The sequence below is a fragment of the Pristiophorus japonicus genome, chromosome 8 (genome assembly GCF_044704955.1).
Source record: "Pristiophorus japonicus isolate sPriJap1 chromosome 8, sPriJap1.hap1, whole genome shotgun sequence".
Lineage (NCBI taxonomy): Eukaryota > Metazoa > Chordata > Chondrichthyes > Pristiophoridae > Pristiophorus > Pristiophorus japonicus.
The window spans coordinates 32,500,697-32,526,772 of record NC_091984.1 but is presented as its reverse complement, the minus strand read 5'-3'; the positions used below and the strand labels follow the sequence as shown (position 1 = coordinate 32,526,772).

At 44.3% G+C, this 26,076-nt stretch overlaps 1 protein-coding gene across 2 annotated transcripts in view; it reads left to right on the top strand.

Annotated features, from left to right (window-relative positions):
* LOC139268039 (dihydropyrimidine dehydrogenase [NADP(+)]-like) overlaps positions 1-26,076 on the top strand; it is a 1,057,241-nt gene that overhangs the window by 511,530 nt on the left and 519,635 nt on the right. For both annotated transcript variants that reach the window (XM_070886024.1, XM_070886025.1), the window contains 2 exons: positions 15,206-15,313; positions 18,302-18,471. In XM_070886024.1, coding sequence (XP_070742125.1) covers positions 15,206-15,313; positions 18,302-18,471 — 278 coding nt within the window. The remainder of the gene's footprint in view (positions 1-15,205; positions 15,314-18,301; positions 18,472-26,076) is intronic.

Sequence of the window (26,076 nt, the reverse complement as noted above, 5' to 3'; positions counted from 1 at the left end):
GTTAGGTTAAATGATGCATTAACTATTTTTCTTCTTAACTTGTCCCAGTAATTAGTTATATTTAGAAAGATTGAACGTGCAGCTCAGAACATGATGAATGTTGGAGCAGTAATGAAGAAATACACAAAAAAGGAAGCAGATGACATGTAAATGGAAAACTGAAAGCAAAAACAGTACAAAAAGGAATAGTTTCTTTGGGTCTGGTTTAAGATGTGCTGATGTAGCTTTTGTGAAGACTACAGCTTCAATGGTGGATTTACAGTAGTAATATAAATGACTTGCACTTTTGCTCTGTAAATAGATAAATCAAAACGAGACTGACAGTGTTTTTAAGATTGCGCCTGATTTTGAAAAAATTGTAAAGCCAACAAAATAGTAAAATGATGGTAATACCAGCAAGTGCAATATCATATAACACCATCTTTTTCCTTCATGATTTTTTAAAATTCAAATTTATTGATTGGATTATTCTTAATTTGTTCACTTCCATATCCCATAAATAATGTTAATAAAGCAATACAGGAAGTTCCAGCTCTCTCGGTTCTTCCACTACTTTTAAGCTGTTTGACTGCTTGTCTGACATCTAAGAAAGAAAGACTTGCATTTATATAGCGCCTTCCATGACCACCGGATGTCTCAAAGTGCTTTACAGTCAATTAAGTACTTTTGAATTGAACTATAATTTCCTCTAGCTGAATATTGGGAAGTCTGAAACCATTGTCATTGGCCCTCATCACAAATTCCATACCCTGGTCTCCAACACTGTCCCTTTTCCAGCCACGATCACAGGTTGAACCAGATGTTTGCAACTTCGACATTCTGTTTGAACCCAAGCTGAGCTTCCAACCCCAAATGACCTCCATTACAAAGTCCACCTTCTTCCACCTTCGTAACATCTCATGTCTCTGCCCCTGCCCCAGCCCAGCTGCTGCTGAAATCCTCATCCATGCCGTATTCACCTCTAGTCTTGACTATTCTCATGCTCTTGTGACCTCCCATCCCCCATAAACTTTAGCTCATCTGAAACTCTATCTTGAAAGCCCCACATTACAAGCTCCTCAATTTCATTAATAGTACAGGGTTCAATTCTGTCAAAGTCCAGCTAGTGTATCAATCCAGTCACCCTTTCCTTGATCTTAATGCCTATAAGCCTGGAAGTTGTTACTAACTTTGATCATGTGCTAATCCACCATACAAGCCCTCATGATTCAAACCATGTATCGGGATGATTGATTAACGATCTGGGATATCTCCTACTATCATGGTATCTAGAGACAGAGGGAGATAATAGATAGAATGCAGCCCCTGGGACTACAGAAGTGTCATAAAGCAGACCATTGGAAATCTGAAGTTTGTTTTAGGTACCTAAGCAAATCTGGTGAAGCCTTGCCCAATAGCCTAGCAAGAGTGATCAGAATGTTTGTAACTGGTCACGTGATGCATAATTTCACTACGCAAGAAGGATTACTACCACCTAAAACTGAAGAAGAAGGAGGCAGCTCTCTTCACCCCCCCCCCAACCCCCACCCCATTACACCCCCACTCCACACCACCACCAGCCCACTCAATCCCACCCCCACCCCACTCCATCACCACCCCCACCCCACTCCACCCCACCTCCCAGTCCACTCCACCCCACCCCCCAGTCCACTCCATCCCACCTGCCCACCCCACTTCACCCCCACCCCACACACACATCAGAAGGAGGGAGAGGATATGGAGCAAAAGATCCACTAGCATGCAGTCAGAGAAAGGAAGCAATAACATTGCCAATTGCTTTCAATTAAAAAAAATAACACGGCAAATAACAATCCTGCCGGTTCCATCCCCTACCCACAACTATTTTGATGGCATTCTCAGAGGCAACACAATTGTAGAGATCTCCCATTGCGCATTTCACAACTCAGTCCACTAAGTTGCATTTATCCAGTAAAATGAACAATGAAGTCTATGTGGCCAATTCAACTTTACTTTCCAGGATAATTTCCAAGTGATTCTAGTAATTTCAAAATTAAACTGGCTTCTTACTACCATACCTACCCATTGTGCCAGCTAACCTAGTTCCTGTAGCTCCTGTTACTCTATTTCTAAAATGTGCTCCCTGAATGATATGAGATGAGAGGTGGTTGACTGGGAAGGTTCCCCAAGATGCTGTTAGGGACTGAGATAACGATCATTTTAGTGCTGCTGTACCACTGAGGGTCATGCTTCTGGTAGTCTTTCTTTTGCAATGTCAAAGGATCCTTGTTCCAGGTTTGAAGTTGCCTCAAATGCTGGCATTGGAGAGTGCCTCAATAGAGTAAGCTGATTGTCACTCTCACGAGCGCCAGTGACATCTGTTAGCACTCTTTGCAGCCCAATGGTTTTGAACAGATTTCCGCTCCCCTGCCTTCAGCTGTCTTCAGCTCTAACACTCAGTCCAAAGAAATGGATTTATTTATCTACAAAATTGAGTCTGTCTGCTTGGCTGCCTCTGCTTCTCTACCAGTCCCTTTGCTCTGTCCATGCAACGCACCAACCCACAGCAATCTCGCTTTCTTTTCCCTCACAGTCCTAATCGCCCTTACTTCCTCCATGACAACCATCATCACCAGCTGTTTCATTACGTACCTGATAAAGCCTCCCTGATAAAGTGCGACATCCCCACCTACACCTGGGAGTCCCTGGCCAAAGACCGCCCTAAGTGAAGGAAGTGCATCCGGGAGGGCGCTGAGCACCTTGAGTCTCATCGGCGAGAGCATGCAGAAAACAAGCGCAGGCAGCAGAAAGAGCGTGCGGCAAACCTGTCCCACCCACCCTTTCCCACAATGACTATCTGCCCCACCTGTGACAGGGGCCGTGGCTCTCGTATTGGACTGTTCAGCCACCTAAGGACTCATTTTAAGAGTCAAAGCAAGTCTTCCTCGATTCCGAGGGACTGCCTATGATGATGATGAACAAACTCCAAAAAAGCTTGATTACTACTTTGCAAACCAGTACTTGACAACATCAGAATCCCTTTTCTCAGGAAGAGGGGTAACCTTGGGTGGTCGGGGGGAGTACTCCTGCTCCTCCTCGCCCACAAGCATTGCTGAAAAGGCACTTACCTTCTTCCCGAAGCTGCCCTCGTGTCCCTTGCCCTATCGGGTTGCCCAAGGCCTGGGAAACCTGTCCGTCCAGAGTAATACCTTAAAAAAGATTAAACCTGAGGCTGCGTTAAAATACTTAAGTGGTCAACCCGCCTCCTGGGGTTGGATTGGCTACCCGCCCCTTGACTCGCTCCGCTAAACCCGGAGGTGGATGGGTTGGAGACAGGTTGGGGTCGGGTTTGAGATTTTAACAATTTTAACATCTCACCCAACCTCAACACACCCGTTTGTGGGAGTTAAACTTCACCCCCATCTGTCCTACCCCAGATGCTTGCTCAGACTGATCCTAAAGACATACATCCTCAATGTTTAAATTTCAGCTCTCCTTTTTGAAGCCCAGATTCGGTTCATTTCCAAGACTCCCGACTTTTACCTGCTTCACCCCATCAATGCTGAAGCCCTCAGCCACAACTTTATCACCTCAAATCTCATATCTTATTCTGAACAATGTCCTACACTCCCTGTCTTTTATGCTTCCACTGGCTACATTTCCCGTAGAAATTCTGATGTCCCTTGAATATTCTTGTCCTCATTTTCAACTTCCTCCAAGGCCACACCCTACCATATCTCTGAAATTCTTTCTGTGTGTCTACTCCTTCTCCTCCAATCCCAGCTCCAGCAATGATGGTGGAACTTTCAGCTCTTGCACACTGACATTTTCTTTCTAAACCTCTCCACCTTGCTAACTCCCTTGCCAGCTTTAACAGATTTCTCTTTGAGCGCACTTTCAGCCACTTTCCCTATCTTTTTCGTTGCTTCCAACTCATTGTGTCCAGTTCCTCCTGTAAAACGCCTGGGTGTGTTTCATTTTGTGAAAGGCAGTGTAGAAATATAAGATATTTTTGGTAGGCTTGGTAGGTGGAAGGTATACTGCTGCTCTCAGCGGCTTGTGGTAGAACTGTGAAAAACGTGTTGTTTTTTTTTGTTTTTGTTATGTGACATCTGATTGCCAGTGGACACAGGTATACATCGGTAAGGAAGGAGGAATGACCAGTCATCTTTATAAAGTGCTCCGACTACACTATTCTATGTACAGCGCATGTTCATACTTGATCAAATCAATTACTGGAGGTGCTTTGGAGGCTCATGTTTCCAACTTCCCATATAGTTTTGGAAGCCTGAGGTGTGGAGCTCGCTATATTTAATTCCTGATGATGCACAGCTGAAGTTATGTATCCATATTCCATAGTGGTACAGTAGGCATGCATAGATGTTGCCTTGGGTTTGCTGCTACTCTCCTAGCAATTATTAGGATTTGATTTTCAGATTTAGTTTGAAATAATCACTAAATTATCACCTTTGATGCTAAATCTGAAGCCAAATGCTGTAAGTAATGTTATATAATCTGTAGCATAAATTCTAGGGCCCACGTTTTCCTAAAAAAAATAATCACGCTCGCTTACCTGGACGCCAGTTTTTATTTGGCCCCTCAGTCTCCTTCCACCATGCGCAGCTTCTGGCGCCAGCGCTACCTGAGCTGAACTCGCAGGGCGGGACTTCCAGCGTGCGCCAGAACCGCACAGCGCATGCGCTCCAGAAAAAAACACAGGCAAGTAATTGTGCATATGCAACGTGCATGAGCACAAGAAAACCTGCGCATGTGCTGTACAATGTATAAAAACAGCACATGTGCGGATCCCCATTAGAAACCCATCGGTGGCAGAGATGGATTTACAGGTAGGAAATACAGCTTTGATCACAAGATGGCTGCAATCAAAGGGCGCAGAGAAGGCAAAAGGGGCAGAGACGAAGCCAGAGAAGGGGAAGCAGTAAGGGTGAGGAGATTTCTCGCAGAAGAAATTGAGTCCCTGGTAGACTTAATTGCAAGTTGGTGGGAAGTTATTGAAAACAAGGAAAGTTTCGGCAAAAAGAAACTTAAACCCTCTGTAAGGTTTGGGACCAGGTCGCAGTCGAGTTTAATGGAACGTCCCTCACCCCAAGGACTGGTGCGTAGCTGAAAAAGAAGTGGCAGGATCTCGGACAAGCAGTGACTGTAAGTAATGTTATATTTACATTTATGTGGGTTTTTAAGCATATGTATATTTATGCACTGCAATATCATTTGTAAATGTGATCTGTGTGTGTATGTGTGTGCATGTGTGTTCAGAAGGACCCTCTCCTTAAAAGTTCCATTTTCATCTTTGCAGAAGATGGTGTCACAGATCAACCAAGAATGGTCACAAACTGGAGGAGGTCCACCAAGTAGGCTGCAACTTACAGTCGTGGAGCAGAGGATAGCGCCTATGATTAAATGTCGCAGGAGAAGACCAACCATCAATGCGGAAGCTGGTCCCAGTTTCCCAATAGAGAGTAAGCCCTGCAAATAGCACAGTCTGGGTTGGCTAAATGTTACGTACAGCATGTGCTGCCTACGCTTCTCCTTCCTCAATGCTGCTAACCTACCATCTATCTTTTGTTTCATAGAGGTTGAGCATCAGGAGGAGACAGAAGGTGCACCTGAAGTTGAAGGAAAGAATGTTCAGGAAACCATCACTCCAGAAAAATGATGGGACGCTTGAAGACATCGATGATGATGACATGGTTACCTTGGATTTGGAGATGATGAACCTCTTGAGGATTCCAAGCCCTCTCATGAGTGAGTCAAGCGACGGGACTTTTCTAGGTGTGACGTTTGGGGCTGCGGATCCAGGTGTGTCGCAGCAAGCCACACCTGCGAGACATCAAAGGAGGGTGCACTGTAGACCTGATGCAGAAACAGTGGATTCGGAGAACATGGGACATCTTGTGGGATGAGCGGGGAGAACATCCAACAATCGCGCTTGCTCCTGGAAGCCGTTGGTGGGGTGAGGGCAGAATTAAGGGGACTGTCATCACAGGTGGGAAGACTTTCGGGACACTTGAGCGAGGTCGTAGCGACAATAGTGGGGCTAACCCAGGCTGTCATTGACGCGGGATACGCTTTCTGTTCTGACCAAAATCCAGGGTTGATCCTGAGGCTGAGGATGATAATGAAGAACTACCCAGGCCTTCTACAATGACACATTTTGGCTCGGTCCCTGTTGTAAACCAGCAGCAAGAAACACCGCAACGGAAAAAATCCAGATTAAACCTGGGGTTAAGGGAGCCAAGGAAGCAGAAGTCTGCAACTACGGGCACACTCGGGTAGCGGCATCCACTGGGGCAGGATTGGTGCACAGCGTTAAGGAGGAGCATTGATGGCTTGCTTGTTTTTTTTTGGTTGGTCTGATTGATTGCTTTTTATAAAGTTTGCCACTATAATCATTAAAGTTTCTGAAGGTACGAAGGTTTTAATATAAGTCATGTTAAGCTAATTACCATTGTGCTGTACAAATATTTAATAAACATATTTAATTTAGACTTTTAACCTGACTCCTGCACTTCATCTCTTAAGGCTGCACTCAAACATATTATAGGATAAAGGAATGGACACAACATGTAAAATGGCCTCAACCCTTGGAACGTATTAGTTTAAATGATAAAGGGGCAGGTTCTACTACTAAGGTGTTCATGGATCCTAACTTGTTCAGGGTCACTGATACATGCACTGCAGGATCATGGTGCATGTATCAGTGACCCTCACCCAGTGTTATAAGATCCATGAACAATTTAGTACAGGAACATGCAAATGAATATCGCCACAAATATATTGTTGTCCACCTAAGCACTCCAACACTCTATTTAAACATTAAAGATTTGTGGTGGGATTATTTAATAATAATGTAATATCCAATCTTTATTAGAAATCACTGCTGCTTTCCCATGAGCTTGGAGTATCTTGCACCGTCTTCTGTGTGTAGACCTTCGGCTTGGGATAGCAGCGGGATGCGTGGGAGGAGCACCTTCGGCCGGGGGCTAGCAGCGGTTGCAGTCGAGGAGGATAAACAGCTTTTTTCCAGCTTCTTTGAAAAGCATGGTGGATGTCTCGGAAGAGGGAGCCTGGTGGAATAACTTTGAAGAATTTTTGAAGATTTTGGTTGATTTTGGGACCCAGAAACATTCATGGAAAAAGGTTAATTTTTTAAACATTTTATGGCCTGAATGCAGTTTAACATCGCCGGAGCAGCATTATTGGTAAGTTTCCATTTATACCTACTTACAGGTAATGTAGTATTTTTAATTGTGCTAAAAGTTAATGTATTAGGGAGGGAGTCCATTTGGCCGGGGATAGGAGCGGGCCAGCATGTGTTTCTCTAACTGAAGGTAAAGCTTTTTCCTACGGTGATTATAGGGTCTGTGCGGCGGGTTAAACATTTTCGTAGGATGGAAACTTGGCCTTAAGCGCAGAAATGGCGCGAGAACCTTCTTCACAGGTACACCAGCATCAGAATGTATGGCACCAAACATTCTGCCGCTGGTAGTAGACGCTGGCGCCCCAGCACTGGGGAATCTTTGAACTGGGCTTCGGCGCCAAAAAACTCACTAGGTGCCAAATAAACGCTGCCCAGTGCTGGGCAAACTTGGGCCCTAATCCCTGACAAACTCATCTACATTGCATCAAATATAGTGGTTAAGTTATGTTTAATGATAAGCGGATACAGTGATGCAAAGTGGAATTAGTGAAGCTTGTAGTTGACCCGAATTGTCCAAAATCATGATCTTCTGCAAGTGACAGTGAAAGCACAGAAGAGCATTCATGAAATTTCTCTTACGTGTCACATGGCAAGAAGGCCTCTGACGCGGGGATATTAGAATATATTTGTGGCACTTTTTTTTTTCTACTGTGTCAAATTGTGATTATATTTAAAAACAGAAAGCACAGGAGGTGTGCTAAATATTCAGCTTGTATTAGTGTTGAAACGCAGCAGTATGATACACTAAGCATGAAAAAATAAATATTTGGATTTACATAATTTATTACATAATGAATAGGCAAATGCAGCAGCCATTATGTAGCAGCGTGAACCTACAAATAGTAATGTGATGAATGACCAGTTGATCTGGGCTGTTTTGATGGCATTCATTGAGCGAGGAATGTTGTAAAAAGATACTGGAAGAACCTTGTGCCCCTCTTCAACTAGAGCATTGGATCATTGGCATCTACCGAACAGGACAAGCAATCCCAGCACGACCAGGGAAAAGAAAATGATCATTGCAGCTTAAAACTCTTTATGATGTGATTTGTTAATTGTGCTAGATTAGAATCTGATTTTCTGGGGCATTTTAAGGTTGAATAAAGTCTTTGCACCCAAGGGATTTGAAAGTGACTGAAGGAAAGGAGAGATGTGGAATTAAATCATTCAGCTGTGAACGAAACTAACGGCTGTTCCTCTTGATGGTAATGTTGTAAAAGGCTGCTGAGTGATGTTTCCTACTGGCACAGTTACTTCTAGGGTTCAATTGTTGGCATGTGCATAATATAGGATGGTGTTTCACCCACCCCCCTCCCACTGATAAAGTTAGAGCAGACAGTATATTACACTGGTGATGAACAAACAGCATTTTAATCATGTTTTTTGTAATATAAAATGCACAAGTGGAGTTTCTTTACTGAATTCAAAATGCAGTCAAATAGTCATGTTAAAAAAAACCAGTAAAGCCGACTAGTGTGCATTTCAGTTTGCTACAATAGTTTGAATGTAAATAGCGTTCGTGATTACCCCTCTCGTGAGATATTAGGTTTTTCTTTAATTGTAAATGATGCCCATAAGTACAAAGTTCCTTTGTCATTTAATAAAATAAGCATTCCACCTCAATCTGTCTTTGTTCATTACACTGACTGGAAGTCCACATTAGTCAGACAAATGTGATTATCAGTAAGGTACTCATTAGGCATATGTCACTTTCCATGTGAAGTCAGGATTAAAATGCTTTCTGCAAATGCATGAATTTAGTGGGTTAAATCATGCTAAATGTATTGCAAACGAGAGTGTCTGCATTGATTTGACGCAGCGTAACTCTGGAATGAAATCCTGATATGACTCTGGAAAGCACTAAAACCAAGTAATGTGAGACCCACTCAAAGAATGTATTGCTGTTTAGGCTTGGCTCCTTGTGGAGTATACCTCCTGTGAGGTGCGAAGCTGGGTTTTAAAAGTGATAAGTCAGGCTGTTGGACTTTCTTGGCACAGTTAAAACTTATTGCACTCTTTTTAATGTTAAACATTTACCAGCCAGGGAAACTCTGTGCGTAAGCACGCATGCAGAGAGCACACATGCATTAAGCACTCCTGAAAGGTACCGACCTGCAAGATCAAGGTCCTTGCCAGCTGAAATAAATGATCCATAAATGATTCTTGAAAATGTTCTATAAAGTTGTTTTGGGACAAAATTAGAATTCAGCAGAGGAGGAAAAGAGTTTAATTAGGAGGGGGGAAATAGAATATGAGAGTAAGCTTGCAGACAACATAAAAACTGACTGCAAAAGCTTCTACAGATACGTGAAGAGAAAAAGATTAGTGAAGACAAATGTAGGTCCCTTGCAGTCAGAATCAGGTGAATTTATAATGGGGAACAAAGAAATGCCAGATCAATTGAATAAATACTTTGGTTCTGTCTTCATTAAGGAAGACACAAATAACCTTCCGGAAATACTAGGGTACTGAGGGTCTAGCGAGAAAGAGGAACTAAAGGAAATCCTTATTAGTCAGCAAATTGTGTTAGGAAAATTGATGGGATTGAAGGCTGGTAAATCCCCAGAGCCTGATAGTCTGCATCCCAGAGTACTTAAGGAAGTGGCCTTAGAAATAGTGGATGCATTGGTGATCATTTTCCAACATTCTATAGACTCTGGATCAGTTCCTATGGACTGGAGGGTAGCTAATGTAATCCCACTTAAAAAAAAAAGGGAGAGAGAAAACAGGGAATTATAGGCCGGTCAGCCTGACATCGGTGGTGGGGAAAATGTGTGAATCAATTCATCATCATCATAGGCAGTCCCTCGGAATCGAGGAAGACTTGCTTCCACTCCTGAAGTGAGTTCTTTGGTGGCTGAACAGTCCAATACGAGAGCCACAGACTCTGTCACAGGTGGGACAGAAAGTCGTTGAGGGAAGGGGTGGGTGGGATTGGCTTACCACATATTCTTTCCGCTGCCTGCGCTTGTTTTCTGCATGCTCTCGGTGTTGAGACTCGAAGTGCTCAGCACCCTCTTGGATGCACTTCCTCCACTTAGGGCGATCTTGGGCCAGGGACTCCCAGGTGTCAGTGGGGATGTCGCACTTTATCAGGAAGGCTTTGAGGGTGTCCTTGTGGTGTTTCCGCTACCCACCTTTGGCTCATTTGCCATGAAGGAGCTCCGAGTAGAGCACTTGCTTTGGGAGTCTCGTGTCTGGCATGTAGACTATGTGGCCTGCCCAGCGCAGCTGATCGAGTGTGGTCAGTGCTTCAATGCTTGGGATGTTAGCCTGAATGAGGACGCTGATGTTGGTGCACTTGTCCTCCCAGGGGATTTGTAGGATCTTGCGGAGACATCGTTGGTGATATTTCTCCAGCAACTTGAGGTGTATACTGTCCATGGTCCACGTCTCTGAGCCATACAGGAGGGCAGGTATTACTACAGCCCTGTAGACCATGAGCTTGGTGATAGTTTTGAGGGCCTGGTTTTCAAACACTCTTTTCCTCTGGCGGCCAAAGACTGCACAGGCGCACTGGAGGCGGTGTTGGATCTCGTCGTCGCTGCCTACTCTTGTTGATAAGAGGCTCCCGAGATATGGGAAGTGGTCCACGGTGTCCAGGGCCGCGTCGTGGATCTTGATGACTGGGGGGCAGTGCTGTGTGATGAGGAAAGGCTGGTGGAGGACCTTTGTCTTACGAATGTTTAGCGTAAGGCCCATGCTTTCGTATGCCTCAGTAAATACGTCGACTATGTCCTGGAGTGCAGCCTCTGCATGTGCGCAGACGCAGGAGTTGTCCACTTACTGTAGCTCGATGACAGAGGTTGGGGTGGTCTTGGATCTGGCCTGGAGATGGCGAAGGTTGAAAAGGTTCCCACTGATTCTGTAGTTTAGTTCCACTCCAGCGGGGAGCTTGTTGACTGTAAGGTGGAGCATGGCGGCGAGAAAGATTGAGAAGAGGGTTGGGGCGATGACGCAGCCCTGTTTGACCCCGGTCCGGACGTGGATTAGGTCTGTGGTGGATCCGTTGGTAAGGATCACAGCCTGCATGCTGTCATGGAGCAGGCGGAGGATGGTGACGAACTTTTGGGGGCATCCGAAACTGAGGAGGACACTCCATAGACCCTCGCGGTTGACAGTGTCAAAGGCCGTTGTAAGGTCGAAGAAGGCTGTATAAGGGCTGGCGCTGTACCCTGCATTTTTCCTGCAGCTGTCACGCTGCAAAAATCATGTCCGTTCTGCCCCGCGGGGGACGAAATCCGCACTGTGACTCCGGGAGGAGCTCCTGGGCCACAAGAAGAAGTCGATTGAGGAGGACTCTAGCGACGACTTTCCCAGTGGCTAATAGGGAGATTCCTCTGTAGTTGCCGCAGTCAGACTTGTCCACTTTTTTAATAATAGTCACGATTACTGCATCTCTGAGATCCCCAGCATGCTCTCCTCCCTCCAGATGAGAGAGATGAGGTCGTGTATTCGCGCCAGCAGTGCCTCTCCGCCAAACGTCAATGCCTCAGCAGGGATTCCGTCCACACCCGTAGCCTTGTTGTTTTTAAGCTGTCTTATGGCTTTTTCTACCTCGTGCAGTGTTGGGTTTCACTGAGGTGGTGGGGGGTAGCATGCTGCGAAATGGAATCGGGACCACTTGAGTCAAAGGCAGATTGAGGAGATCTTTGAAGTGCTCCTTCCAGTGGGCCCTGACTGCCTCGATGTCCTTGATGAGTGTTTCCCTGTCCTTGGCCAGCAATGGGGTGGGGCCTTGGGGCCTTAGGTATTTGGCCCGTAGGTGGCCTAGTCTGCGATGAAGAATCCTCGCACATCATGGTTGTCGGCCAGCTGCTGTATTTCCTGTGCTTTCTCCATCCACCACCTGTTCTTTAGGTCCTGGGTTTTTTGTTGGACCTCAGCCTTGAGCCATCTGTAATGCTGTTTTGCTGCTCCCACTTTGGCTTGTTGTTTAAGGCTCAGAAATGCCCTGCGATTGCGATCTATTAACTCTTGGATCTCCTGATCATTCTCATCATAACCAGTCCTGGTGTTTCCTGGTTGAGTATCCGTGTCTCTTTGCAAGCACTGGTTATGGAAGCTTGGAGGGCAGACCAAGCACTGTGCGCATTCTGCGTCTCGGGATCGTCCAGGCGCGCCAGGTTAGCTGTGAGGCACTGGCTGTAAAGGGCTCTCTTAACTGGGTCCTTAAGTGCTCCGGTATTGACTTTTTTTTTGCGGCACTGCTTCTGCTGCCCCCTCTGCTTTGGGGCTATGTTGATGTCAATGATGGATCGGATTAGGCGGTGGTCCATCCAGCAGTTGTCGGCTCCTGTCATGGCGTGGGTGATGCGCACATCCTTGCGATCCCTGGCTCGGATGGTGACATAGTTGAGCAGGTGTCAGTGCTTGGAGCGAGGGTGTTGCCACAGTGCCTTGTATTTGTCTCTCTGGTGGAACAAGGTGTTAGCGATGACAAGTTCATGCTCTAGACATTTTGTCAGGAGTAGGATACCACCGGAATTGGCTTTCCCTACCCCCTCTCTGCCAATCACGCCCCCCCCCCGGGTCTGTGTCCTTGCCAACCCTGGTGTTGAAGTCACCGAGGAGGATCAGTTTGTCACCCGTGGGGACGCAGGACAGGGATTATTCGAGGTTGGTGTAAAAACCCTCTTTGGCCTCATCAGTTGCATCGAGTGTCGGGGCATACGCACTGATGACTGTGGCGCACTGGTTCCGGGATAGGTTGAGTCGAAGAGTCATGAGGGATTCATTAGCCCCTCAGGGGGAGTTTTTGAGGCGGTCAACCAGTTCGTTTTTGATGGCGAAGCCGACTCCGTGGAAGTGGCATTTTTCCTCTGGTTTCCCTTTCCAGAAGAAGGTGCAATCTCCACCTTGTTCCTTGAGCTGGCCTTCGCTTAGGACGGCGATGTCGATATCAAAGCGTCTAAGTCCCCGGGCAACTATGGTGGTGTGGCGTTCCGGCCTGTCGCTGTTGGGGTTGCCCTTGAGAGTCCTGATGTTCCTGGTCCCGAACTTCATGTTAATGGAGTAGAAGATGCCTGTGCGTGAGTTCTTTTAACGTGAGGTGGTCGTTGCACACCGGCAAACACACGGGCTTGGCTGCGCAAGGTCTTGGTCCAGTGGCAAGGGGGTCCAAGACAACTGGAGACCAGGCACTGCTGTATGGGCCTAGTTGCCTACGGTGAGATGTTGGCCGCAGGCTCGGCGCTGGGTAGCACCCTTGGTGGTAGGTGATCCGAGGCCTGGTTGGGGACAGGCATTGGGAGGGTCAGTGGCCCACTGGGGTTCAGGGTGGGAGGGCAAGGGGAATGGCAGTGTGAGCTGTGAGGAGGATGCTAAGAGGCTGCAGGGTGACTTGGACAGGTTAGGTGGGTGGGCAAATACATGGCAGATGCGGTATAATGTAGATAAATGTGAGGTTATCCACTTTGGTGGTAAAAACAGGAAGGCAGATTATTATCTGAATGGTGACAGATTAGTAAAAGGGGAGGTGCAAAGAGACCTGGGTGTCATGGTACATAAGTCATTGAAAGTTGGCATGCAGGTACAGCAGGCGGTGAAAAAGGCAAATGGCACGTTCGCCTTCATAGAAAGAGGATTTAAGTATAGGAGCAGGGAGGTCTTACTGCAGTTGTACTGGGCCTTGGTGAGGCCATACCTTGAATATTGTGTACAGTTTTGGTCTCCTAATCTGAGGAAGGACATTCTTGCTATTGAGGGAGTGCAGCGAAGGTTCACCAGACTGATTCCCGGGATGGCAAGACTGACATATGAAGAAAGACTGGATCGACTGGGCTTATATTCAATGGAATTTAGAAGAATGACAGGGGATTTCATAGAAACATATAAAATTCTGACGGGATTGGACAGGTTAGATGCAGGAAGAATGTTCCCGATGTTGGGGAGGTCCAGAACCAGGGGTCACAGTCTAAGGATAAGGGGTAAGCCATTTAAGACTGAGATGAGGAGAAACTTCTTCACTAAGAGAGTTGTGAGCATGTGGAATTCTCTACCACAGAAAGTTGTTGAGGCCAGTTTGTTAGATATATTCAAAAGGGAGTTAGATGTGGCCCTTATGGCTAAAGGGGTCAAGGGGTATGGAGAGAAAGCAGGAATGGGGTACTGAAGTGCATGATCAGCCATGATCATATTGAATGGTGGTACAGGCTCGAGGGGCCGAATGGCCGCCTACTGCATCTATTTTCTATGTTTCTATGTTTCCACAGTGGATGTGCCAATTTTAAATAGATTTAAAGTATGAAATTAAAATATGTTAACCATGATATAGAATAATCTTTATAGAAAGCTCATGTGGGTCTCTGATGCCAGATTCTAAATTCGTTCCCCATATGTAATAGATGGTATTTTTATATACATTATACAATATGTAATTGCAGGAAGAAACTGAGGCTCGAGGAATATCTACAATATATATGTTCCTGCGTTATTATTTTTAATGTGATTTAACTTCACAAATTTAGAAATATTAAGGTCTTTTAAGATGCAGAGAGGATGTTTCCACTGATATGGGAGACTAGAACTAGGGGGCATAATCTTACCATTTAAAATTGAGATGAGGAGGAATTTCTTCTCTCAGAGGGTTGTAAATCTGCGGAATTCACTGCCTCAGAGAGCTGTGGAAGCTGGGACATTGAATATATTTAAGACAGAGATCGACAGTTTCTTAACCGATAAGGGAATAAGGGGTTATAGGGAGCAGGCAGGGAAGTGGACCTGAGTCCATGATTGGATCAGCCGTGATCGTATTAAATGACGGAGCAGGCTCGAGGGGCCAAATGGCCTACACCTGCTCCTATTTATTATGTTCTTATAAGGAACCACTTCACCACCTGGTTTCCTATCTCTTTTTATTAGAGAAAATAGTCTATGCTGATGCTGTTTTGATTGGCACTTTCAACATCTACAGACAATAAAAAGGATTATGATAGCATCTTGATCATTGTAAAAATGCAAAGGACTGTACAGAACTAGTACCCGGTGCATTATCATTGAATGGAGCGATCTGCATTTCCACAGGTTTACCAGAGCCAAAGAGAGATCACATCTTTGAAAGCTTAACAGTGGAACATGGCTTCTACACGTCTAAGGAATTCCTGCCTCTTGTTGCAAAAGCCAGCAAACCAGGTAGAATTTTCTGTTCAATTTTAATTCTGGAATTAAATATGACATAGTTTGCTTTAGTAGGAGGGAGGTCTGTTCACTGTTAATTTTGTGAAAATAATTGAGTAAAAATGAAGTAAATCAGCTTGTAAATGCAATGATAAGAGGATTGCTATTTCTTAGATAAAAACATATTGGCCCATAATTTGCGGTCAGTGGCGAAGCAAAGATGTTTGCTGCTGGCCCCGAAGCAAGCTGCCCACAAAGAAGTTTGCCTTCTTTGACATGCAGTTTGGTGGGAATTCCATGGCGCGAGCTGCTGCGACATCATCCAGTTGTCTAAGCAGCCAATCACAATGCAGCATTCTCATAGACCGGGAACCAGATAGTGAAGAAACCCCTTTTATTCTGAATTTTAAAAAATGTTATAGAGAGAAAAATAAAGATTAGGGATCTCAGATGGGGAAATGATAAAACTGTAATAAACTTTTAAAAAATGTTTTTTTTTAAGTTACTTAAAAAATGTTTTTATTATAATGGAGAAATTTGACACTCCACAAAATTAAAATTAGTTCTTCAGGACTATGTTTAGCAGTCAATACACTGTTAAAAGCCCAGTTACACCTAATCCAACAGTGTCTAACTCTTAATGGGGTATTTAACAGCGATATTATCTCAGAAAAGCCCAAGTTTTCATCAGTTTCACTGATTTCCCTGATTACACTGATTGCCGACTATGGGAGGGTGCACAGTGCAGCTTGTGTCGGAGCAGTGAATGACTGACCGCAACTTCAGGATTTCCACGTTAGGCTGTGCATGAGCTACATCCTGAAGTTGCGATCAGTTCCTAAGGGATAATAACAGCGAACGCTGTCCACAAAAAGCAAGACAAATCCAATCTGTCAATTACAGTTCCATTAGCCAACTCTCAATTATCAGCAAAGTGATGCAAGGTGTTGTCATCAGTGCTATCAAGCAGCACTTACTTACCAATAATCTGCTCACCAATGCCCAGCTTGGGTTCCACCAGGACCTCATTACAGCCTTGGTCCAAATATGGACAAAAGAGCTGAATTCCAGAGGTGAGGGGAAAGTGACTGTCCTTGACATCAAGGCAGCATTTGACCGAGTGTGGCTTCAAGGAACCCTAGTAAAACTGAAGTCAATGGGAATCAGGGGAAAAACTCTCCACTGGCTGGAGTCATACCTAACACAAAGGAAGATGGTTGTGTTGGCTGGTGGTCAATCATCTCAGCCCCACGACATCACTGCAGGAGTTCCTCAGGGCAGTCTCCTCAGCCCAACCACCTTCAGTTGCTTCATCAATGACCTTCCCTCCATCATAAGGTCAGAAGTGGGGATGTTCGCTGATGATTTCACAGTGTTCAGTGCCATTCGCAACTCCACAGATAATGGAGAAGTCCATGCCGCATGCAGGAAGACCTGGACAACATTCAGGCTTGGGCTGATAAGTGGCAAATAACATTCACGCCACACAAGTGCCAGGCAATGACTATCTCCAACAAGCGAGAGTCTAAGCACTGCCCCTTGACATTCAATGGCATTACCATTGCCGAAACAACCAACATCAACATCCTGGATGTCACCATTTACCAGAAACTTAACTGGACCAGCCACATAAATACTGTGGCAACAAGAGCAGGTCAGAGGCTGGGTATTCTGCGGCGAGTGTCTCACCTCCTGACTCCCCAAAGCCTTTCCACCATTTACAAGGCAGAAATCAGGATGGAATACTCTCCACTTACCTGGATGAGTGCAGCTCCAACACTCAAGAAGCTCAACACCATCCAGGGCAAAGCAGCCCGCTTGATTGGCACCCCATCCACCACCTTAAACATTCACTCCCTCCAACACCAACGCACCGTAGCTGCAGTGTGTACCATCTACAAGATGCACTGCAGCAACTCGCCAAGACTTCTTCATCAGCACCTCCCAAACCTGCAGCCTCTACCACCTAGAAGGACAAGAGCAGCAGGTTCATAAGAACACCACCCTCTCCATATTTCCCTCCAAGTCACACATAAGCCTGACTTGGAAGTATATCGCCGTTCTTTCATTGTCGTTGGGTCAAAATCCTGGAATTCCCTCCATAACAGCACTGTGGGAGTACATTCACCACAAAGACTGCAGCGGTTCAAGAAGGTGGCTCACCACCACCTTCTCAAGGGCAATTAGGGATGGGCAATAAATGCTGGCCTTGCCAGCAATGTCCACATTCCATGCAATTTTTTTAAAAAGTTGCTGTTATTATCTCCTGCAAATTCCAGACCAATAACAATTGTTTATTTCTCTTCTATTTCGTGAATGAATCATCAACAATTTTGAAATGCAGTATGTAACTGTTTTTTTTCTATTGATTGTTTTATAATGGGAGTGTGCAAAACATGAACTTGTATGTTGACAATTGTTATAATTTGTAGTCTTGTAACCTATGATTAGTCATATTTCTTTACACCCTGCAACAAATCTATTCATATAATATTCATGGATATATATGCTACTTAATTGTAATAATGTATGTTCTTAATAAAAAAAAATTGATGCCAAAAATTCAGTTTAATAGTCTAATGGCATCATCCTCAAAAAGTTAGGGCTAACTAAATGCATGATCGCATAGTAAAAAGGCATTATGATCATAGACTAATAGTTTTTTTTCTGATTTATTTAGATTTTGAGAGTTTTGATTGCTTCAGTGTAATGTATGTGATATCTGATGCTGCAATCTAAAACATTCAATGCAGCCTGCAGTCATCCATAGAAGATAAAATAATAGGCCTCTTCGCTGAGAGTGCTGGGTGTGAAATTATGTCTATGAATACATTTAAAAAAGAAATAAAAATGCCCTGCAATGAAACAGAATAATTTGATAGCAATATGTCTCATCTCTACCCTCTGTTGTGCAATTTTACATTTCTTTAAGTACCTTCCAGTGCCTTTGTGATGCCTGACATAAATAGTTTATTTCTAAGAAAATACTGTTTTTTTTCCCAGGGATCTGTGCCTGTCAGTCTGGTCTGCCATCACTACAAGGGACAGTTATTGTACTTGGTGCTGGAGACACTGCCTTTGACTGTGCTACGTCTGCACTCCGCTGTGGAGCTCGCCGTGTATTTGTGGTTTTTAGAAAAGGATTTACCAATATCAGGGCTGTCCCAGAGGAGGTAAAATTCAACAAGCTTTAACACTCAGGATTTAATACAATTGGGCTTGCCAGATGGAGCATAGATTGCAAGGTTTCCATTTATTAAGTTGTGTGGCCTGTCACTCAATATCTCAAGCTCAGCATTTATTTGCTGTTGGTATAACAGCTGTATTCCAGATTTAATTTTCCTGGTGTTTCATTTGTCAGCATTTATTAGGCATGTCAAGAAGTCTTTATAACATCGAAAGTAGGTTATGTGCTGCTAGCTTAATAGCACATTGTCTTAATTAAATAACATGATCATTTATACATAATTATTTTTGCATGCTCCTATCAGTGTCATAAAACTTATAGTAATTAACAAGTACAGTGTTCTTAAATTGAAATTTAGTGACAAATATCTAAAATAAAGCAAACATTTAAATATTTGGTCACAGGAAGCTCAAAAAGCATATTTTAATGAAACAAGCTAACTTAATAGGATTTAAGACTCTTCCTGCGCTATCCCATCAATATACATCAGCCACAACCTCAGAAAAGCATCTTCTCCAGGGCCAGTGTGACATCTTTCCCCATACTAACCATCCTGGGGTATATCTTAAGTGAGATTGCCAATTAGGAACAGTTATTGCACCGGTAAGCCCATTTACACTACCCAAATTAATTCCACATTGGTGAATAGCTAGTGAAGACATTTAACATATCAGTGTGAGCTGGATTTGAACCCTGGTCTGAGTAAAGGACAGTGTGAAACCCACTGTGCCACACAGCCTCCCAAGGCTGGATTTTGCCAGTGCTCAGAGGGGCATTTAAGGGGAAATTAGATAAGCATATGAAGAAGAAAGGAATAGAGGGTGATGCTGATCGGGTTAGATGAGAAAAGACGGGAGGAGGCTTGAGTGGAGCATAAACACTGTCATGGACTGATTGGCCCGAATGGCCTGTTTCTGTGCTGTATATCCGATGTAATCCCATTGACTAATATTCAGATTGAACAGTTTCTATTAAAAACAGTGGCTTCTAGATTATTTGTTCTCTACGGCCCATCCAACCTACAGTTAGGGGCACCGAAATTCCTCTGCTGTTTTGGCAGACTCTGGCTGTAATTTCAGTGAGAGTCCAGTAGAACAGCTGGGGCCTGGATTCATCGGGTTCCGGCCTGACTTGGGAATTTCTGAAGTTGCCTTGTAAAACACCCTTACAAGACCCTGCGATAGGACAAGGCTTTGTGATGCAGTGGGGTGTTCCAGTGGTCCCAGCTTGGGATACACTTCCTCAATGATCATCAGCTGGCTCACTTCTCCAAGTTCAGCAGAAACACTTGCTAAATACCCACTCAAAAATGTTGCACAATTATAAACACAGATTGTTCATTCACCTTAGCCCTTCTTGGTACAAACAGATTTTGCTTCCTTACCTTGTCTTAATAGTTCATTTATTTAAGAACTAATAATGTTCCTGTTGCCCTTGAACTCCTTCCAATGAAAATAAGATCAAGACTGGACACAGTTCTTCAAGCATAGCCTGATTAATTTTTTATTAAGAGTATTTATTATCTCCTTGCATGCTATTAGTGCTATCTCTATCTCCCTCCCCATGAATTATATGATATGAAACAATTGTGATAACTCAATAAATTGTTAGGTATTCAGAGTATTAGCAATATTGTAAGTAGAGCAAAATCAATAGTATTAGCAGCACTGCTATGCTGCCACTGAGGCACCCTATTTGCCGTGACAATTTCTGCCCAACAGTGTCATAAAACTTCCAATATTTGGTCAACCGGCACTGGGACCAAAAGAAGAAAAATATTTATGGATTATAAAGCATGTCCTCTCCTATAGACTATTAAATTGTGGCCTTTTGCTGCCAATGAACAGGAAGAAACAATTGTGGGGCAAGTCAATTGGTGCCTTGCTTAGAAACCCCATAGTTAGATGGCATTGGAAAAGACTTATGGTTGGATAGGCATTTGTTGCAAGTAATTATAGAGAGTCACAAGCGTTAGCTACATATTAAGATTAAGAACATTCAAAAGGAATTAAGATTGGACTGGATAGAGAATGGTGTGGCACTGAGAAATAGGATAAACAGTTTTTGACAATTATTGCCGGTCCGGTATATAAAGAAATGGCTAGTCGGACAAAGTGGATTTTTGTAGTGAACTGTAATCCTTATATTTTTCATAGTGTTACAGTATGTCTTCTTGACTACTTTTTGACTGTGTACCAGCTGTAGCTCAGTGGGTAGCACATTTGCCTTTGGGCCAGTAGGTTGTGGGTTCAAGTCACACTCCAGGGACTTGAACACAAAATTCTAGGATGACACTCCAATGCAGTGTTGTTGGAGGTGCTGTCTTTTGGATGAGATGTAAAAGAATCCATGGCACTATTTCGAAGAAGAGCAGGGAGTTATCTCTGGTGTCCTGGCCAATATTTATCTCTCAACCAACATCGCTATAACAGATTTTCTGGTCATTATCACGTTGCTGTTTGTCGGAGCTTGCGGTGCGCAAATTGGCTGTCACATTTCCTACATTACAACAGTGACTACACTCCAAAAGTAATTCATTGGCTTTAAAGCACTTGAGACATCCAGTGGTTGGGAAAGGCACTATATAAATCCAAGTCTTTCTTTAATGGCAATGAGTTTTACGGTTTAACAAACACCCATTGCTTTATAAAGAAATACATATTAAGTTGCACAAAACATTTATAGTTCATTGTAATCTATTACACATCCAAAACTTCCCTTTATAAAAAATAACATTTTTAAAGGTTTGTTTAATTATAACAATCGTATTACAGTTAATTTAGTTTCATTTGATAACCTCTTAAAGATGTCTAGTTCTGATAACCATCTAATTTGAAGGCAATTTGAGGGGGGGAACTATTGAACTATAGATAATACAATTCCGTTTTTTTTTAATCAGCATTTATATGAACATAGCACAATAATTATCCCTTTGGTGGATGAGTAATTTTAAATATATAAACATACATTGAAAGAAGCCAATGAAGAACAACGGCATCAGTCATAGGGAAAATGCTAAAATCTATTATTAGGGACATGGTAACAGGGCACTTAGAAAATTATAATAGGATTGGGCAGAGTCAACACGGATTTATGAAAGTGAAATCGTGTTTGACAATTCTATTCGAGTTTTTTGAGGTTGTAACTAGCTAGATAGATAAAGAGGAACTAGTGGATGCATTGTAGTTAGATTTTCAGAATGCATTCAATAAGGTGCCACTCAAGAGATTATTACAAAACATTAGGACTCACTGGGATTGGGATTGGGATTAGCATGGATTGAGGATTGGTTAATGGACAGAAAACAGAGATTATGAATAAACGAGTCATTTTCCGGTTGATATTAGGGTAACTAGTAGAGTACCGCAAGAATCAGTGCTTGGGCCTCAGCTATTTACAGTCTATATCAATGACTTAGATGAGGGGACCGAGAGTAATGTATCCAAGTTTGCTGACGATACAAAGCTAAGTGGGAAAGTAAGTTGTGAGGAGGATCCAAAGAGGCTGCAAAGGAATATAGACAGGTTAAATAAGTGAGCAAGAATTTGGCAGATGGAATAAAATGTGGAGAAATGTGAAGTTATCCACTTTGGTAGGAAAAATAGAAAAGCATAATATTTTTAAATAATAACTAATAATAATAACATTTATTTATATAGCATCGTTAGCGTAGTAAAACATCCCAAGACACTTCACAAAAGTGTTACAAGGCAAAACAGATAAATGTGACATCAAGCCACAAAAGAAGAAATTAAGGCAGATGACCAAAAGCTTGTTTAAAGAGTTAGGTTTTAAGGAGCGTCTTAAAGGAGGAAAGAGAGGTAGAGAGGCGGAGAGGTTTACGGAGGGAGTTCCAGAGCTTAGGGCTCAAACAGCTGAAGGCATGTGAGATGGTAAGAGATTGGGAAATGTTGGTATTCAGAGGGACCTGTGTGTCCTTGTACACAAGTCACTGAAAATTAACATGTTGTTACAGCAAGCAATTAGGAAAGCAAATGGTATGTTAAGCTTTATTTCAAAGGAATTGGAGTATGAGTAAAGGGAGGAACAATTCATGTTTTCCAGCAAAGTTGCCAGTGTTATGGCAACTGCAGTTAATGGCTGCTGGAAATGGCCGTGATGCTAAGCGAGTGAAATTGGACTGGGGGGCATGGAGATAGGTAGCGCAGCACTCACCTTCCATGCAACGCTGTCCTGGTGGCGTTGCTGGAGGGATCCAGGGAAAAGTTTGTGTCTAGGTCCGGCAACCTCTGGGAGTGAAGCTGTAGAGCTCGCCAGGAATTGTGGGCAATGAAGAGGTCTGAGATTTAAAGGGGCCATGCACACTGAAGCAATACAAAATAAAATGCAAATGTAAATATTCAGCTCTGAAAGGTGCATTACCTTCCTAACCTCAACAAATGGGAAAACTGCCTCAGCACCAACACAAATGGCTTAGCAAGCCAGGGAAGGGGAACCCAGGGTCTTGTGCGCAACACTCCAGCTTTGTGCAGGAGGTCAACAGTGCAACACAGACCTTCTACCCACAGGGGACAGGAGGCCCTCCAGAAAGAAGGATGGGGGGAGTACATCACCGAAGCCATCACTGCCAGCAGTGTTGCCCCCACCATTTGGCTCCAATGCCCAAAGGAGCTTCATGTCCTCAGATCACTAGTCAAGGTCAGTGAGTGCATCTTCAAAAGCCACCTCCTACCAATTGCACCACTAGCCTCACACACTGCTCAATGCATGATCCCCAATTACTCACCTACCAATAATCTGCACCAATGATGAGGCATATCTGCCATTCATAGCCTCACCTCACCCCCTTGAGGAGACAGCGCAGGCCATTCTTGGCAGAGGCATGACTGAGCTATTGGCCACCGGTGGGGCTGAAAGGATACAAGATGCCGGTCTCCTTGTATGCTATCCTCCTTCTGGCATGCACTGATTGCTCCACACCACCACCCCTCGCACCGCCCCCCCATACTCCCCACTGTTAGCACAACTCCACCCTTGTGCCTTCCTCGTTTTACACACGCAAGAAATGCAACCTGCCCAGCAAGTGGGTCAACAAGAAGAGGCAGAGGAAAGTGAAGAAGAACAAGAACAGAAGACAATTGATTTAAAACTCCCAGCCACCAGCTCCTCAAGTTCAACCAGCAAGGACATTTGCAGTGTCCCTCATTGAAAGTCAGCAGCCTTCCACCAGCCATGTTGCAGTCACTGAGGTAGCACTGTGGCCATCAGTAGGATAGGCAAAGGCAGTCACAAGATAGTCACCAGCAGAATGCATACAGATAATAAGCTGATTCCTTGATGCCACATTGAATGGATGGATGTATATAGTTGAATTGGAAAGTTTGCTTTGTGGTGCCTTTTATTTCAGCATCATGACCAAGAGGACATTGTGATGGTCAGCAACAGAGGGAAGGTAAGGTGTGGGACTAATGTTGAAAGAGGAATTGGGGTTGCGGTCACGAGGACTGCAGGCAGATGATTCCATCCCGAATATCCCGGCCCCAAAGGCCCTGTCTGGGATGCATCCTTCCATCTGATTCCTCCTCTTTGGCTTCCTCCTATCGGCTTCCTCCTCTTCCCTCTGCAAGCGGATGCTGTAAATGTAAAATGACAGCATAAAATGCTGGAAATACTCAGTTGCTCAGGCAGAATATCGACCTGAGACGTGGACTATGTTTCTCTTACCACAGATGCTGCTTGACCTGCTGAATATTCGAGCGTGTTCTGTCTTCTCAAAGGCCTTCATTTACCATCCGAGCCCTTGCAAGCATCCAGCTGCAGTCCCTACATACAAAAAATCTTTTCATGTCTATTGCAGCAAGCCATCATTTCAATAAAAAATTCCAAATCCTTAACTTCAAACTTATATGAATGATGTTTATGTCCTTTTAAGAGGTCCAGACATCACCACTGTCAGCCTGCTTGCTTTGGACCTGGCGTGCTTAGGACCCAGCGACGAATTCAGCGCTAGGATAGAGGTTCATGCTTCTGACGTAAAATTGTCGTTGCTCACAGATTTACGTACAACGCCGACATTTTGTCGAGCAAGGAGCTGCCAGTTACTGGCAGCGTAAATGTAAGGACGGAAACAGTCACTACCGTGGGAACCGTCAGCAGCTGGTGAACGAGCGGCCTGCGCCATTTTAGCTTCATCATTAGTGGCGCTAAGGCCATGCATTTTATAGTAATTGCATAGGGCCTTGGTAAGATTATACCTGGAGTACTGTATGTAATCTTGGGGGGCGAAATTGCCCCTTTTTTTTAGAGACTTTTCCTTTGAGGGGTGATAAGCCCAATTCAGCAGCGGGGGCGGGACTTCTGCGCTGGGTGCAGACAGTTTCGGCCATCAGCTAGTTACTGCCCCAATTGGGGTGAGGGCAATTTCGCCCCTTTGGTCTCCATACCTAAGGAAGGATATACTTACCATACAGGAAGGTTCACTAGACTGATTCCTGGGATGGGGGGATTGCCCAAAGAGGAGAGATTGAGTAGACTAGGCCTATATTCCCTAGAATTTAAAAGAATGAGAGGTGATCTTATTGAAACATATAAAATTCTTGCAGGGTGTTATATATTAATGCTTGGGGGTCACCAGACACCAGAGGACGCCGTGGTCAGAGGTCATCAGGCTGTTCGCATGTGGCATGTGTGCTTGGTCACCTGTATATAAGCTGGGTGTCTTTGTCACGCAGGCACTCTTGGGCTGGAATAAAGATGGATCAGGTTACACCTGAGTGAGTTTATTGTAACCAGACTCTTGAGTCATTACAATTGGAGATGAGGTAATTTAAGAACCTTTGCAGGCACAATGGTCACTGTTGGAATCCTGGAGAGATTTGTGGAGGGCGAGGATTGGGTGGATTTTGTCGACCACCTGGATCAGTATCTTGTGGCCAACAGCATGGAGGCAGAGGCCTACGCAGTTAAGCACAGGGCAAATCTCCTCACCATTTGTGGTCTGAAAATTTATAGCCTCATGAAGAATCTTCTCTCGCCTGTACGCCCGGTGGAAAAAGGGTAGAGGAATTGTGTACGTTGGTGGGTAACCATCTGAAGCCACAAGAGAGGATCATCATATCACGCTACCGTTTCTACACACATGTTCGTGTTGAGGGCCAGGATATGTCAGGATTTGTCGCCGACCTGCGACATCTTGCTGAGCCATGTAAGTTTGGCAACATGCTGGAAGACATGCTGCATGTTGTCTTTATGAAAGGCATCAGCCATGATGCGATCCTCAGGAAGCTGTTGGCTGCAGAGACGCTGGATTTGAAAAAGGCCATTGCGACTGCCCAGGCATGCATGATGACGGATGATAATTTGAGCTAGATATCATTGATGAGTCGGAGTTCCAGGGCAAGTACTGTAAACAAGATGGCGTTGACTTCGGGCAGAGCTGCTTACGCGAAACCTGCCACTGTTCAGAGCCCGCCAACTGGTTCGATCCAGATCTCACCCTGTTGGTGTTGTGGGAACAATCATCGGCCTCATCAGTGTCGGTTTAGACAATACTCATGCAATGGATGTTCGAAAGTGGGGTATCTTCACAGGATGTGTCCACAACAGAGCAAGCGTGGTGCGGCTCACCACG